At 33.2% G+C, this 15,057-nt stretch overlaps 2 protein-coding genes across 6 annotated transcripts in view; one reads left to right on the plus strand and one right to left on the minus strand.

Moving 5' to 3' along the window:
• The window catches only part of LOC106063647 (golgin subfamily A member 4-like), a 92,905-nt gene that overhangs the window by 2,642 nt on the left and 75,206 nt on the right, over positions 1-15,057 (plus strand). For all 3 annotated transcript variants that reach the window (XM_056015000.1, XM_056015002.1, XM_056015001.1), the window contains exons 3-5: positions 63-170; positions 407-481; positions 883-1,057. In XM_056015000.1, the coding sequence (XP_055870975.1) occupies positions 63-170; positions 407-481; positions 883-1,057 (358 nt within the window). The remainder of the gene's footprint in view (positions 1-62; positions 171-406; positions 482-882; positions 1,058-15,057) is intronic.
• LOC106063648 (neurofilament heavy polypeptide-like) overlaps positions 4,744-15,057 on the minus strand; it is a 34,319-nt gene continuing 24,005 nt past the window's right edge. For all 3 annotated transcript variants that reach the window (XM_056014997.1, XM_056014996.1, XM_056014998.1), the window contains 7 exons: positions 11,104-11,388; positions 10,063-10,171; positions 9,775-9,913; positions 8,217-8,378; positions 6,918-7,130; positions 5,578-5,688; positions 4,744-4,948 (listed from right to left, as the gene is read on the minus strand). In XM_056014997.1, the coding sequence (XP_055870972.1) occupies positions 4,763-4,948; positions 5,578-5,688; positions 6,918-7,130; positions 8,217-8,378; positions 9,775-9,913; positions 10,063-10,171; positions 11,104-11,388 (1,205 nt within the window). In that variant the 3' untranslated portion in view covers positions 4,744-4,762. The remainder of the gene's footprint in view (positions 4,949-5,577; positions 5,689-6,917; positions 7,131-8,216; positions 8,379-9,774; positions 9,914-10,062; positions 10,172-11,103; positions 11,389-15,057) is intronic.

The raw sequence follows: 15,057 nt of genomic DNA on the forward strand, positions 1-15,057 counted from the left end.
GACATTATTGTCAAATTAATTATCTTTTCTATTGTATTTATTAATACATTTTATGATGACAGGAAGAAGAAAATGCAAAATTTCGGGCAAGTCAAGAGGATTTGGAATCACAATTTTCACGTCTAACACTTCAATATGAGGAAAAAATTAAAACAGTCCAATTAGATCTGGTAAAAGAAAAAAAAAATTATATACATTTCTTTTATTTACAACTAGTAGTAATTCTTTAAATTATTAATGCACTATTATATTTATTTGCTTCTCTATATGATTTACTGTCATCCTTGAATTTTAAGCCTAGTTTTATTAACATTTTTTTTCTTGTTGACTTCTATATTAGCAATAAAATATAAATAAAATTACAACAGTAAAGACACTACTTAATGAAAATTTCTTGGTCTTCCAGTTTCAGGCAAATATGAAGAAAGGGTGCAAAGATTATGTAGAAAAAAAGTTGCAGGATGCTTTATCAGATGCTCAAGTAAGTAGTTTGAAGTGTATTTTTTTTTTACAATATTATAGAGTTTTTTAAAATTGTTGTTTAATTAAGGAAGTTCAATACTATTAAAATTATTTGTAAGTTATTGGTGAGGCAAAGGCATTGAATATAAACAGTTAGAAATCAAATATGAGTTTTTATATTATGAAAGGGATTGGCTTTTTATCTGTATCAGATTTTAAAAATGTTTATTCCCATGTATCTTAGTCTCAATAGAGTTGTGGATGATTAGTGGTTAGGGCAGCACTTAAATGTTTTTTTGTTCGACCACTAATTCTCATATGTAGTTGTTGACAACATTTATTTCATTTACAAAAATTTGAACTTATAAAAGAGTTTTTCATAAAATAATCTTAAGGTATGTTTTGCCTAACTACTGACAGCTCCAAAACTATCGTGCATCTAAGACTATCCAGGAATTAAATGACAAGATTAAATCTATGGAAAAAGCTGTTGATACATTCAATCTACACTTAGCTAATGTTGGAAAGCTACAGGGAAAATGGCAGGACACATTAATGAAGGCTGAGAAAAGCATTGGGAGATTGGAGTCAAAAGGTAAATGCTTCTTGACTTTTTTTTTTTCTTTTTTTACTTTTGACAGGTTGTGTGGGGATTTTTAGTTTGTTAGGTGCCAAGGTGTGAGGTTGTCTATAATAATATGTTTTGTTTTATAATGTGATTTTGTTCATTGTTTCTTTTTTCTTTAAAGTCTAAACACTATTTAGATTAGAATTACAAATATCAAAGTAGCAAATTAGTTGTAAAGTCTCTGATTAGATTTCAACTATATCATTGGTATATCATAATTTCCAAATGCTTTTCAAGTGCTTTTTTTTTTCTCAAAGTTCTGTATTAGTATAAGGCTGCATTTTATAAATATTTCTTTTACCTTAATAAATTTTAAGAGTTTACGATTAAGTTTTATAAACTTTAGTTATGGTGGGTGGAAATTTTATTGATATTCAATGGTTATTTACTCCATGTACAGATTAAGATTGATGACAGTTAAGATGGACTGATTCAGTGACAGATTCTTCTTCTTCTTTTTCGTTCTCATTGTTATGTTGGAGCGTTCAGATGACTAGACCAATATATGAGATGAACTGCGCAGTGGTTTCCAAATCAGGGAGCTCTCCATATAGTTTTCTTTCTTTTGGGGTGTTTTGAGGCCAGTGTCTTATACAGGCCTCTTGGTAAAGAGAGCAGTTTTGGAGGACGTTGTTGGCATTCTCTGGTGATACTCCACTTGGGCAGATTTCACTGGTTCCAATTTTTAGCTTCCGGTACATGTGTTGTCGCATTCTGTTGTGTCCGGTCCTGAGTCGAAAGATTAGACATTGGTCTTGTCGGGATAGCTTATAGTAAGCGTCATCTTTCTTGTGATTTGGATGAGAGCTCGTCCATTTCTCCTTTATTGTATTTACAATTAATTTCTTAAATTCTTCTGGATAGAGTGCAGAGTTTATTAGTGAGTTAGTTCTCTCACTGGGCGAGTGTGTCAGCCTTCTCATTTCTTCAAGTTTTATATGAGCTGTGACAGATGAACTGTTATATTTCATCAGGCTCACATCTGACATTATCTTTCACATCTCCATAAGGCACCAGTAAAAATACAAATATAAAAAGTTGTTGCAGTCTATACATTGGTACTTGCTGGCTTATTAGATTAGATTTGATCTTATCAATGGTGATCAAAAATATTTATTTTTACATTGATTGAATTCCAGTTCTTCAATTTGAAGATTCATACAAAATAAGTTTTTTTTTTTTTTTTTTTACCTTAATATGTTATTCCTATGAATTGTCCATATCTCTCCATAGAATAAGGCTTTTCTTTGAGCTTGAAGATTAAGGAGGAGTGCAGTATTTCTGTGGCTACGCAGTACTAGCAATGATAAGCTAGTAAAATAAAATAATTCCTATGCCCTGTACAGCTTTTTTTTTTTAGTGATTATTGGCTCGACATATATATGCAGAACTTGAAATGAAACAAATGATTTGGTAAAATTTTTTCTCTTGTAAGTTCACTGAGTCGCTAGCTGAAAAAATGTTATGTCTGTTTTAGTTTCTTTACCTACTCTCATTAACAAAAAAAAAGTAAACCCTGGGAAACTTCTTAATAAATACATCTTTAATATCACAGTCTTTGTTAAATTAATATAAAAAAACATTTGAAGAACTATTATTGAAGACTAGGGTAGATATCTAACCATTTATAGTTATGATTATGTTTATGAAATCAAAATAAGAAAATTCATTTCATTCAAGTATTTTTTACACATTGAACTGAAAAAGTGCATTTGTTTCTTTTTAATAATAAAAAAAAAATGTTACAAACAATATTACAAGACATGGAAATGTGTTTATGTTTTAATTAGGCATAGAAGAAAATACTTCAACATTTTTTCCTCCCATAAAAATATGACTGCAGGTATTATCACATTACAAGCTATCTTCCTGAGAAAAATATACACAAAGTTTAAATTTCAAAAATATTGGACAGCAACATCTTTATTCCAGCATTAAACAAACCCCCTCCCCCACCTAAAATGGATTCTGCTTGAGGGTTTCCTCTGTGGATCACCCTAACCAATGACACTTAATCCCAATTGTACTTTGGATGAATCAGAAATATTCTGTGCATACATTCTAGTTGAAGATGGAGGATTGTAAGGACAAAGGGTGAAATGAATTTAGTGCATGTTTCAATGATCACCCCATATCAGGTTATATGGTTCAAGGGAAAAGGTTTTTAATTTCTTATTGTCAAATCAGTTTCGTCCTTGTGTTTAAAATAATGATTAGAACCGAAACGAAATGGGAGGCAAATAAAAAATAAGATGTTGAAGTATTTTCTTCAATTTTAGTTAAATTATTTATAATGAAAATTCAAATTATTACATCACATATTTACATTTCAAAGTCCTTAACAATGGCTCTGGAAAAAATAAACGTAAAGATTTATTTGAATATTTATCTATAACTCAACAATATTACCTTTTATTCCAAGTAGCCTACTTTTAAGATTAGTGATAATGAGAATTTGAGAAGCTTTATTAAGTGTCAGTGTTCTGAGGAGACTTCACATAAAAAGTAGACTTAATTAATATTTTTTAATGAAGAGTTATTTTTGAACAATTTTGTTTGTTTTCTATAAATCATTTTTTTTAAATATCATTTATTAAATATCAATATATTCTGTAAAAATTTAAGAAGCATTGTATGGCTCATTAATTACAGATCCCTTTATGTAGTAGAATGTTATGTCTATGGGCCCAGTTTTCAGGGTGGCAGGAAATAATGGATTTAAACCCCAAACTATTATGTCCACCTTCCCAAACACAGACCAGTGTTCTGATATTTGGGTTTGGGTTTTTGGCAAATCGGCACCCAGTGTTCTGATAGCCATATATGAACAATAAATATGAAACACTTTCTTTTTGTTATGTTATACAGTTTTAGAAAGGCCTTTCTTTGTAAAAAAAAAAATCATTGGGAATGAAAGAAAATATATCATCCATATTTAATAATTAGTAAATGTAAAATGCCATTGTAAAGAATGAAAAAGAAAATATCACAGTCAATTAAAACAAAAACAATATAGTCTCAAAATAAAAAGTATCACAGTCTATTTTTTAATTGCAACACTTTTAGAAAAAAAAAGCTCGAGTTAGTTGACAGCCATTTGCTGTTCAACTTCTTTATTATATTTGTAAAGCTTTCCTAAATAAAGTTTAGTAGCTCTTTGATTCAAATCTTTGTTTGGGAAAGTTGTCTCTGCATAACTTGCAAGAGGAAAAAAATATGTCAAGGATTTATTTATTGGAAGACAATATTTGGAATTAAAAGTAAGACTTGTGGTGACACTCATCATTCAACCCATGCACACATTGTCACAATAAAAATGTATTTTTTTAAACACTACTAAAATAATTGTGTATGAAGTCAATTGCTTTTAACAAAAATATTCAGTATTTAGTTATAGAAATTCCTTACATATGACAACAACCTATTAATATAGGCCTCATACAAGTAAATATTACAGAAAGACCAAGATAACAATAATTAAACTTTGTGTTATGACATGTTTATCTTTCAGTTGCTTTTTTTTTTTTTTTTGTAGATAATTTTTTTATGTTATGTAAGTAACAAAGTTGTGTCATTTATATGAAAAAAATCAAAATTCTTATATAATTAGAGCAATGGTATATATATATTAAATAATTATTAAAATTTAAGAAACCAATCTAGACCTAATAATTAATGATAGCCCCCTTCATCATCCTCTTCTCTTGTTGGGGACATTCTTCTTTCTCCGCTATGCCGATTACGGGATGTTGTTCTTGGGGTAGATCGCGAAGAGGGTCCATTATGTCCAGCCATAATGTCTGGAAGAGTCCTCTGATTAGGAGTGGCCAGTGCTAGCTTACGATAGCGCTGCTTCAACTGAAATTATATGATCAAACATTCTAATACTAAAATATTCTTCTTTATGTGATTGTCAATGCTTATTTAAAAGGATGATTAAGATTTAATATACATAGACTGCTATTATTTAAGAATGCATTAAATATTAATTTAAAGAAATGATCATTAATTAGGACTAAGACTGCTTTATTGATCCTTACGGAAATTTGTTTCTTTTCTCATATAAAGTCAACACAACAGAAAAATACACATAAATACAACAGACACAACATAAAGAGTTCATTTAGCGACTACACATAGGTATCTTGGTGCATTTCATGTTCCCTGATCAATGAGTGGCGGTGATAGAGTCTGACCGAGTGAGGTACAAACGAGTTTTTGTATCGATCCGTTCTTGTTTTAATTGACAGCAGTCGCCCACTTCGCGACGACCTGACGTAGTTCTGATGGAGCGGGTGGCCGTTGTCTTCCAAGATTTTTCTATTTTCTTAGGCATTTTTTGTTCAAATAGTTCCTTTAAATGTAATGTTGTGAGTGTAATTTTTGATGCTTTTTTAATGATGTTTTCTAGACGTTGCAACAGTTTAGATGAGGAGTTTTTACTATAAAAGTAAATTCACAATAAGAATATCAGCTATTTTGCCTACCTCTTGGTTCTCACGCCATAAATCATCTCTCTCTTGAGATAATTTGCTCTTTAGTTTGTAGGTCTCATCTATTGTAGACTCCATCTTTTGGTTTCTAGACTTGAGTAGCCCCTTCAGATTGTGCATAAAGAAAAGGGTGACAATAAAATTATAAGGGCTGCAAAGCAAGTATTAAAAAAGAAATGCAAGTTGAAGAAACATTTACTTTAAGATATAAAAGGTTTAGTCAACCATTTTGTTTAAAATTAAGTTGTATCATAATTTATTTAGCAGGTTTTTCTGTGTATGGTATGAATGGACCTTTGTCGTAGGTCGTAGGATATTTCAATTAGAATAAAATTGTCCTGTGAAGTTAAACAATACTAAGAACTGACTGTACTAACCATTTTCAAGTATATTATAAACTATTAAAGCAATAAAACAAAAATTTAGATTAATTTTATCTAAATACAAAAATGAAAACTTATTATATTACAAAGTCGACTATTTGTTTTTCATTTTTTGTCTTTTTTTTTTTTTCATTTTCACAATAAACTAAACAATGTCAAGGACGCTAAATTGAACTCTCACTGTTGCCAACTTAAAAAGGGATTGAACTTTAATTTTAATAATAGCAATATCTCAATGCGTGACAGTAGATCTCTGTATCAAGTCTCTTTAATTACTGCTACTTTAATTATGCCCAGTTATTTTGAAATAAGTTTTCAGTCCTAGGGTGAAAGCTTCCAAAATATTGATATCATTGTGGGCTACAAACTAAAGAGCTTTAAAGTTTGATTCTGCAGAGCTAAAAAGTGCACACATCTGCAGAGCTAAAAAGTGAACACACACATTTCCATAGACCTTTGAACACCATATCAACAGTTCTTTTAGTTTGTACACAAGCTACACCAACAAAACTAGCTAGTCATTGTTTCTCTGCTATGTATGAACATAGCCAATATATAAAACATTAGTATTTTATGATACATGAGAAAATGTGTTGAATAATAAAATAAGTAAACATAAATGTATATCACAGTATAGGTCTCTGGACCAACTTTTTCAATAAAATAAGATGAAGTGGCAGCTCTTAATAAAGAGTACTTCGTGGTCGGTGGATTTCAATACTTATTTGCAGATAAATAGTAAAATATAAAATGTTCTAAAGTATAGATATAAAAATGGGCCCCCCTATATTTTAACTGTTGCATTTTTGGGCCCCTATATTTTAACTGTGGAATTTATATTATTCAGTCCCATATCAATTTCACCTTATAAAATTACAAAAAAAAAATGATTGTACGTACAAAATAATTATTGGCCACATTGGTAATGTCATTCGTTATGATAATAAATACCTTTTCTTCATTAAGCCTTCGTGTCTGTGTTCTCAGTAAAGTAACCTCATCTGATAAAATCTTGATCTGATGGACCATGTCTTTGTCTGGGTCTCTTAGATGGAGGATTTCTTTGTGCTTCTGGTCAACAAGCACTTGCAGTCTGGCATTTTCTGACTGAAGCCTTGCTAAGTCATTAGACATTAGTTGATTTTCATTGTCTCTTTCCTCAAGCTAAAACAGAAATAATACACATTTTAAAATTATTGTCTTGTATAAGTAAATAATGCATCATTGGGATACTCATAGTGCTTCCAGTACACAGTCCTGGTTTCAGTTTCTGTTGGTCATTAGTTTGATGTTTGAAGGGAAAAGTAAAAGGTACTCTGACCTTGATTTTTATCTAGTAGGTTTAGGGGCATTATTAAGGCATTATAAAGGTTGACAAAATAATACTACACATAATACACTATTAATACCACAGTACACAATCTAGACTTTTTTCTATACATTAAAGAAAAATGAATCAATGAAAATGTATACTATTGTACCTATCTCTGTATTTATATTGCTCTAAGACCTGGGTGATCTTCAGAAGGCATCCAAGTCTAAGGCTCCTCAAATGCTTACATCAAATGTGCCTTCCCTCTATATTGGGCATACACTGGCAAGACTAACTTACCAATAATCTCATTTTCTGCTGGAGGCCAGTGTGGACAGTATAGAAGCACTACTTACCCCTTGACACTGGATTGAACACCTATCTGTATGGGGGGGGGGTGACCACATGCCAAAGGCTATATTTTCTGGCTAGAGCCTAAATGAGGATGTCATAAAAGAAGTGTCCCCATAATTGCCTTAAAGATCTACTCAGGGACCATTTTACCCTAACTAGAATAGAGGAAAGTGGCTGAAAGCTGATGGCCTGTGAAAGAGACGGAGAGCTCTCATGAGGGCCACAGGACACACATTTGAGGCCAAAAGAAAAGCCTGTGTAGAAGATAGTTGCAGAAGAAGTAAAGAAAACTTAATAGATCCCCCATGGAAAACTGCTTTGTCTGCATCAGATGTGGAAAACTATGCAGGTCGCAAATGAGTTAGCTTTAAATAGTAAACCTAGATTAGGAAAGCATTGATACAGTAGAACCTCATTGTCAAAATCATCATACATTCCTAGGTATAGCAAAACTTCATTTGTTTTTAAAACATTCCTAGACACATTTGCTTTGAGCAACACACTTTCTGTAATAGGGATGGCCAGGATGGGTGTAGTAAAAGAAATTTCACTGTATTCTTCCATGTAATCATTTATGTACTGACCCTCTTCTTGAGTCTCTGATTCTCGTTTCTAGCATCCTGGTATGACTTGTCTAGTCTGTCATAGTCACTCTGTTGTTCTCTCACTTTGTTGATCAGACTCTGTTTATCATTCTCAGCTTCTTGGAGGTTCCTCTTTAGCTGCCAGTTTTCAGCATCCAACTCCTTGAAGAGAAACAAACATTGTTAGTTTTTATTTTAAGTATCAAAGTACTTAAAACTAAGTGTTTAGGAATAGATCTCTTGTCCTTAATAAAATTTAGTCTACTTTACAATTACTTGAGATATTTATTAGTATTTCATAATAAAAAAAAAACAAGGTTTATAGATGACTTATGAGTTAGGTTTACTTAAAATTTAAAAAGTAAATGTTATACTTTTGTAAAGATTTAGCTTACCATATTTCTTATTAAAAGTTATCTCTAACATATATACGTATAACAAACTACTAGTGCATAATGAACATCAGTGGTGATTTAAAAAAAAAAGGTTTATGTACTCATTTAAAGACCTTTTGTTTATTTAAATGCAAACTATAAAGTGTACCAACGACCATGTATTTTTTCAGTTCTTTTATGTGTGCAACACATTAAAAAAAAGTTGTTCAAATTTCATGTTAAACAATAACAAAGTACAATATAGTTATTAAAAAAGTGAACACAGTGATTGGCCTACAATGTTTAGACTGTGTGTATGTACATGACACAACATACCTTGTGCTTTTGTGTTCACCATCAAAAGAAAAGATTTCATTAGTTAAGAAGTTTTATAATGAACTCAAAGCATATTCTAGGTTATGTAACATCCTAGCATATATTGAGTTTCCTAAACAACTGAGACTTTGTATTGACTGTATATCTACATGTTTTCAAATACAAAGACGTTAATATAGCTAAAGATCTTTTACAAAATGATCAGATATTGTGGTTTCAGTATGAAAACTATTTCTCTTTAGTCTTAAGGCAGTGTTTTCCTATGTTCCTCTAGGCCTGATTAGGTGTTTCACGAACTTCTGCAATAATTAACTAGTAGGCCCCCACGTGATTTAATGATCAACGTGAAAAAAACAACTACAAAGTGACCCCTAAACCTTGTCTTTCTGTTTATATTTGTTGTCTTTTATATCGTCTTGCCTCATACGACTGCTGGTCTGGTCACTTACATATTGATTTCATTTTGTATTCACATTGTGTTTTTTTTTTTGTTATTTTATTTTGTGACTACTGTCTCTAAGAAGACAATCGGCTGTGATTGTTTATCTTGAGACCAATATCGCAGCGTGAAATGCTAAATAACAGTAATCGTAGGGATTAGAAGGTGTATGCATTACTTCCTTACGAACTATCTACTGATAGCCAAGTAATATAACCCTCCCTTTTTCCTATTAATATAACACACATTTAGAAGACATTTTTAAAAAATAAAAACAAAATGCGTTGTTACAAGGTGCACGCATTTGTTACTGCCCATACATGTGTAATTTTCAAGTTCTTTAATTAAGTATAAGAAAATTGAATGTCACTATTATCCTGTGACTATGAAAGTACATAACATAATGTACCTGCAACTGCCTCTGTGTTCTGTCTTTGTCATCTTCAACGTCTCCAGTTTCCCTCTGAGCTTGTCTGAGTTTCTCTTGTAAAATATCTTTCTCTGTTTTCTGTTTCTCGATACCGTCTTTGATGGCCATGACCATTGACCTGAACACACAGTTACAAGAGGCTAGTCTGGTTCTTAATACAGCATAAGTTATCATTTAATTTAAAAGAAATAATGATTGAGTTCCATTAATATAATCATTATTTCCACTTTCAAGACATTAACTGTAATGACCTCGAGCTTCCTTTACCTATCTGGTGGGTCATCCCTAGGTGTGGCACCATGCTTGTTTCTTCTGGTAGATTTCAGTGGATCGTCGACACTCAACTTGCAGAGTTCAATCTCTTCGTGGACTTGGCCTGTTTAAAATCAAACAAGTACATCTAGATCCTTATCCTAATTGGATTTTATATTCAGAAATTAATGATTAGGTTAACATTTTCAGATTTGAAACATTTCTTTAACAAATTTAGAACTAATCATTTTTTTTATCTGTTGCACATTTCGATCACGGGCCTGTGTAACCGTTTGTTCATATTTTTTAAAATATTGTTTTCGGTTTTCAATTCGACAGTTAGTGTATACCTTTGAAAAAGTAACAAATGTTGAACTAATTAAACTATCGTTCAGTACGTCAGTACCAGCAACCACACCAAAGACTGGGCATACGTTTCTAGATATTAAACACCATTGTTAGCTATACAGAATAAAAATTGCACTTCATGGTGACTACTGCTCGTATAGGCAGGCCACACATGTATGTCTGAAGCTCAGATTGTTATCAGTGGAAGATGTTATCAATGGTAGAATGGTTTTATTTTATTTCATAGGTGTTTGCTCTAGTTAAAAAAATGTTTACTCTAGAAATTACGCATTGGTTTTAATGTATAGAGGAGAGGATTTGACGGAAATATTTTTTTTTCTTGGCTATAATGTCATTGTGTGTTACGAAAAGAAGGTGTTAGGATGAGACATTAGGGTTTATAGTTTGAAGTGAATTCAAAAGTCAATAAAAGATAATTACAATACGAGCTGATGTTCTAATCTATTGCCTTTACAAACAATACGTGCTTTGTTTCTGGAAACGATTTAAATAAAGAAAACTACTAATTGAACTCTATACTTTCAATCAGCTAAACTAATGCTACTTTAAGTTCGCGGATGGAAAGAAATACAATAGTACTAGGTCTAGACTAGTTGTGTGCATGTCCATCTACAAGGACAAATCTTGAAGCTTTTATTACGCTTTAAGAAATCTAAGACAAAAATTGACATGCCAACTATTGCTTACCGATTCTTAGTAAAATGAGGTTCGATAAATGAGATGCATCACTGGGTTTCTGTGAGTTGCTTAGATCTGTCTGGTTGGGTCTGTTATATAGGATGGGGTCTAGGTGTTTGTTAATGGCCTCTGTCAGGTTGGCCGTGACCTGCGGGGAAGAGGAGGCGTTGGGGTCCATAACATCATCTCGAACTGCCTGCGTGATCTTCGCAGATAATGGAATGACCTTTGTTTCGGCAATGCCATTTTCTCTTAGCTGCGTGGCTATTTTGTCTTGTAGGACATCGTCTAGTTCTAAAAAAAAAGTCACACATTATTTAATTAGAAAATTCTCATATTCTGATATAGTCTGAATTTACTTTTCTGCCTGTTGCATTGATGGTCTTCCCAGATAGAATTAAACAAAAATGGTCAGGATTGTACGTTTAAAAAAAAAAAAGACAAAACGCTGTTGCCATGTAGATTTATCGAGCGCAAAAATATTTTGTGATACGTGTTTCTGAAATCAATGTTGGAATTACATGTATTAAAAATATAAAAGTAGTCATTTATAACATCTAAGAAACATTTCTACTGTTATCCATCATCCTATTATCGTATGCCTGACTCACCCGTGCCGTCATAAAACTTGCGCCGTACACTTGCTACTTTCTTATCCTTGGGCTTGCCCTTTCTGGCACCTCCGTTCTCCTCATTGCTCTTAGTCTTGTCTTTTTTATGACTTTCCACTTGCTTGTGCTTCTCATCTCCTCGCCGGAAATCATCTTCCTCACCGTTATGAACATCTTTCTGTTTGTGCTTAACCTCGTCCTGTCCATGGTCGTATTTGTACGCATCTTTTGGCTTGTGCTTTTCCTTTTCTGGACGGTGTTCTTTGTCATCCTCTTTTGGCTTGTGCTCCTCGTGTTCCCTGGGATGTTCACTTTTAGTCTCGTGTTTCTCTAAGCTGTACGGGTCTTTCCGTTTCGGTTTTTCCTCGTCCTGTTTGTGGTCTCGGTTTTCTTTGTTTTTAGGGTCTTTCGGTTTATAGAGGTCGTCTTCTTTGTTATCGTGAGCACCGTTGTACATGTATGGGTCCGTGCGTGTGACCTCCCCCTTTTTGTCATCGTCGTAATTGTATCCCTTTTTTACGTCAGATTTACTGCTGCCATAGTAACCTTCCGTTGCCATGCTTTGCTTTTGGCTTACACTTACATTAACATATTTTAAATCCACAAATGTCTTTTAAAATTGGTTAATGGCCCATTACTTGTAGCGAATGTGGCATTTAAATTACGACAACGAACGTTAAATAACAAATAAAGTGAAATAATTCCAAAACTGAAAGGTATCCACAAATCAAAAGAAATCTGGAATCCTAGTGTGAAATGAAACACAATCTGTACCGAGTACTCGTCAAAGCAGTGCTCAGAGAAAGTATACACATAAAACTCAAACGATGACTTCTCACTGCACTTGTGTAAAAGTGTTTTATCTCGAGTAAAAAAACTACACAATCTAATTCATCTGCCACTTGATCAGCACGCTACTTCAAGTTGCCCTGTGTACTTCTCCATAGAAATGCTGCGATCAAAAGAAAAGAAAATGGCGCTTCAAATTTCGTCCGTTTTCGATCTGAACTTATTGAATGTCTTAAACACGGGAAGGGAGAGATAAGGGGAACAAACGGAGAATCCAGTGCTTCCATAGCCACCAAGATCTTAACACTTTTAGCCCTTGGAACATGGCAAGCTTATTGCCGCCCCACCCCCTCCCTTTTCACTTGTGCATAAACCAACAGAAATGAAAGGGAAAAAAATGAGCATGATAAATAAAGTCAATAAGAATTCCCCCTATTCTGACCAGCTTTCGTTCATTCTTTTATTGAGACAGGTCATAGGCAAATCACTTCCACAGCATTCATGCGTCGCCTTTATTATTAAACCCTCTTATGAAATTTTAAATGGTTAAATGCGTTAGATTTTTTTTTATTGATAACAATAAACACATGTAATCTCAAGTACACTGATATAAAGAGAAATCTATGCCATGTATGAGATAAACTATGCTGTTGTGTGTTTACATTTTTTTAAAGGCAGCACGGAAATCTTTGAATTCGCCTTCCCACTCATACACATACATCACATGTCCACAAAAAAGATCCGATCAGAGTGCACTGAGCCTTAAAATAATGGAAGACGCGCTGTACTAAAGTTATACTAATTAGAAATCCTACTACCAATAATAATTGTAATTTTAAATCTTGACTTATACACAAACACAGACACACAAGGGATACAGCCGACATAATATTCTTCACAAGAACTTCGGAATATCTTAATACTGTTTCCATTCTTCACACTCACGCGCGAAGTTATATACACACGTACAAACAGACACGTATGGGATACAACAATAATATTGTCCATATTCATTTTAGAACATCACAATATTACTCTTTATTGTAAAGTAAAGACCTTGAAATCTATAGGACAGGTGATGAGCCGCGGTTAACGAGGGTGTCATGTGCCCAGCACAACGACCAACCGCCTTTACTTTTCCCCAACTTATATCAGGCACCCATTAGTGGCATTTGATATGGGTAGACTGAGAGGCGCACTAAAGATCCCGATCTCCGAAAATTAAAAATCTTAGTCTTCACCAGGATTTGAACCCCCTATTCGGAAGCCAAGCGCTTTACTACTCAGCAACGTCGTGCCTCTGCTCTTTATTGAGGACTGTGAATTTACGTCTTCAGATCGTTGCATCCGATTTTTATCTTTTCTACTGATGCTGATAAGTTCTGGATTTGATTCCATAGCGAAATTTCAGACTTCCTTAGATCACATCGACTACACTACGCATTTCGTTATCAATTGTATTCATAGTAAGTCCAAATTTAATTTTTGTTTCAATGTAGCTCCAACAATTCTGCGACATCAGTGTAAGGGAACTCGGGTGAGTTCTTTACCACTTACATATGGCTCGATAATCTAGGGTATGATTCTCAATTACACTTGTCAATACTTGCTTAACTCAAATACGAACACTTAGTATACATCAACTCTAACTCCTTATATTCATGAATATCGATAATCTTTAATACTTAATAAAGCACACAATTATATCACTCCTATGAAATACACAAAACACCAGCACCCTACTCAGACCAGGTCAGCTCTCCAACTGTAAGACTGACCGCTAGAAAACCTAATTATCCCCCCTTGAAAATCTCGTGATAAAAACAATTCACACACCAACCAATAAAATAAACAAACACACACACAATCTCACATCTTACACACCCACGCTCTTGACAATCAGCTTCTACACCTCATAAAGGCGTTTCATTCGTTTGTTCTATGATTTTGTAAATACTATATATTATATGGACATCCGCGGTTGAAAAGCACTTGGTGTGTTCACGAGTCAGTCACTCAGTGCTTTATTTTGAACCTACCACAATTTGAGTTACAAAAAAAAAAAAAAAGTCTGCGCATGCCGATTCCTATCTCTATTAATTCGTCTTATTTAACTAGTTTGCCCCCCCCCCCCTCTTTTTTCCCCCTCCTATTAGTTTACTATAGCCTTCAACGCTTGAGGAAAAAAAAAGATCAATAGTGTATCGTCAATCAATTTGTTCAAAAAAATGACGTTTGAACGATAGGCACATTTTATATCAAAAGGAATTCAAAGACTGGCTGTGACAGTCTAGAAAGTAAGAAAAAGGTTAATCTCACGATACATATATCTGTGTACACACGTTAGTACACACATTCAGTTCTAGGAGAGAAACCTAGATTACATATCTTGTATTAAACATATACACATTGGCAATGTACATACCTATGGTTTGCTATTTTTAAAAATTACATTTTATATCCAAGCTATTGTTTTAATATAAAGTGAGCTAAATACTTCAAGAACAAAATGTCGATCGTGTACAATGAAAGGTGTTTCTGAAAGATTTAAATGCATCGAAGT

Source organism: Biomphalaria glabrata, chromosome 17, assembly GCF_947242115.1.
Source record: "Biomphalaria glabrata chromosome 17, xgBioGlab47.1, whole genome shotgun sequence".
Classification (NCBI taxonomy): domain Eukaryota; kingdom Metazoa; phylum Mollusca; class Gastropoda; family Planorbidae; genus Biomphalaria; species Biomphalaria glabrata.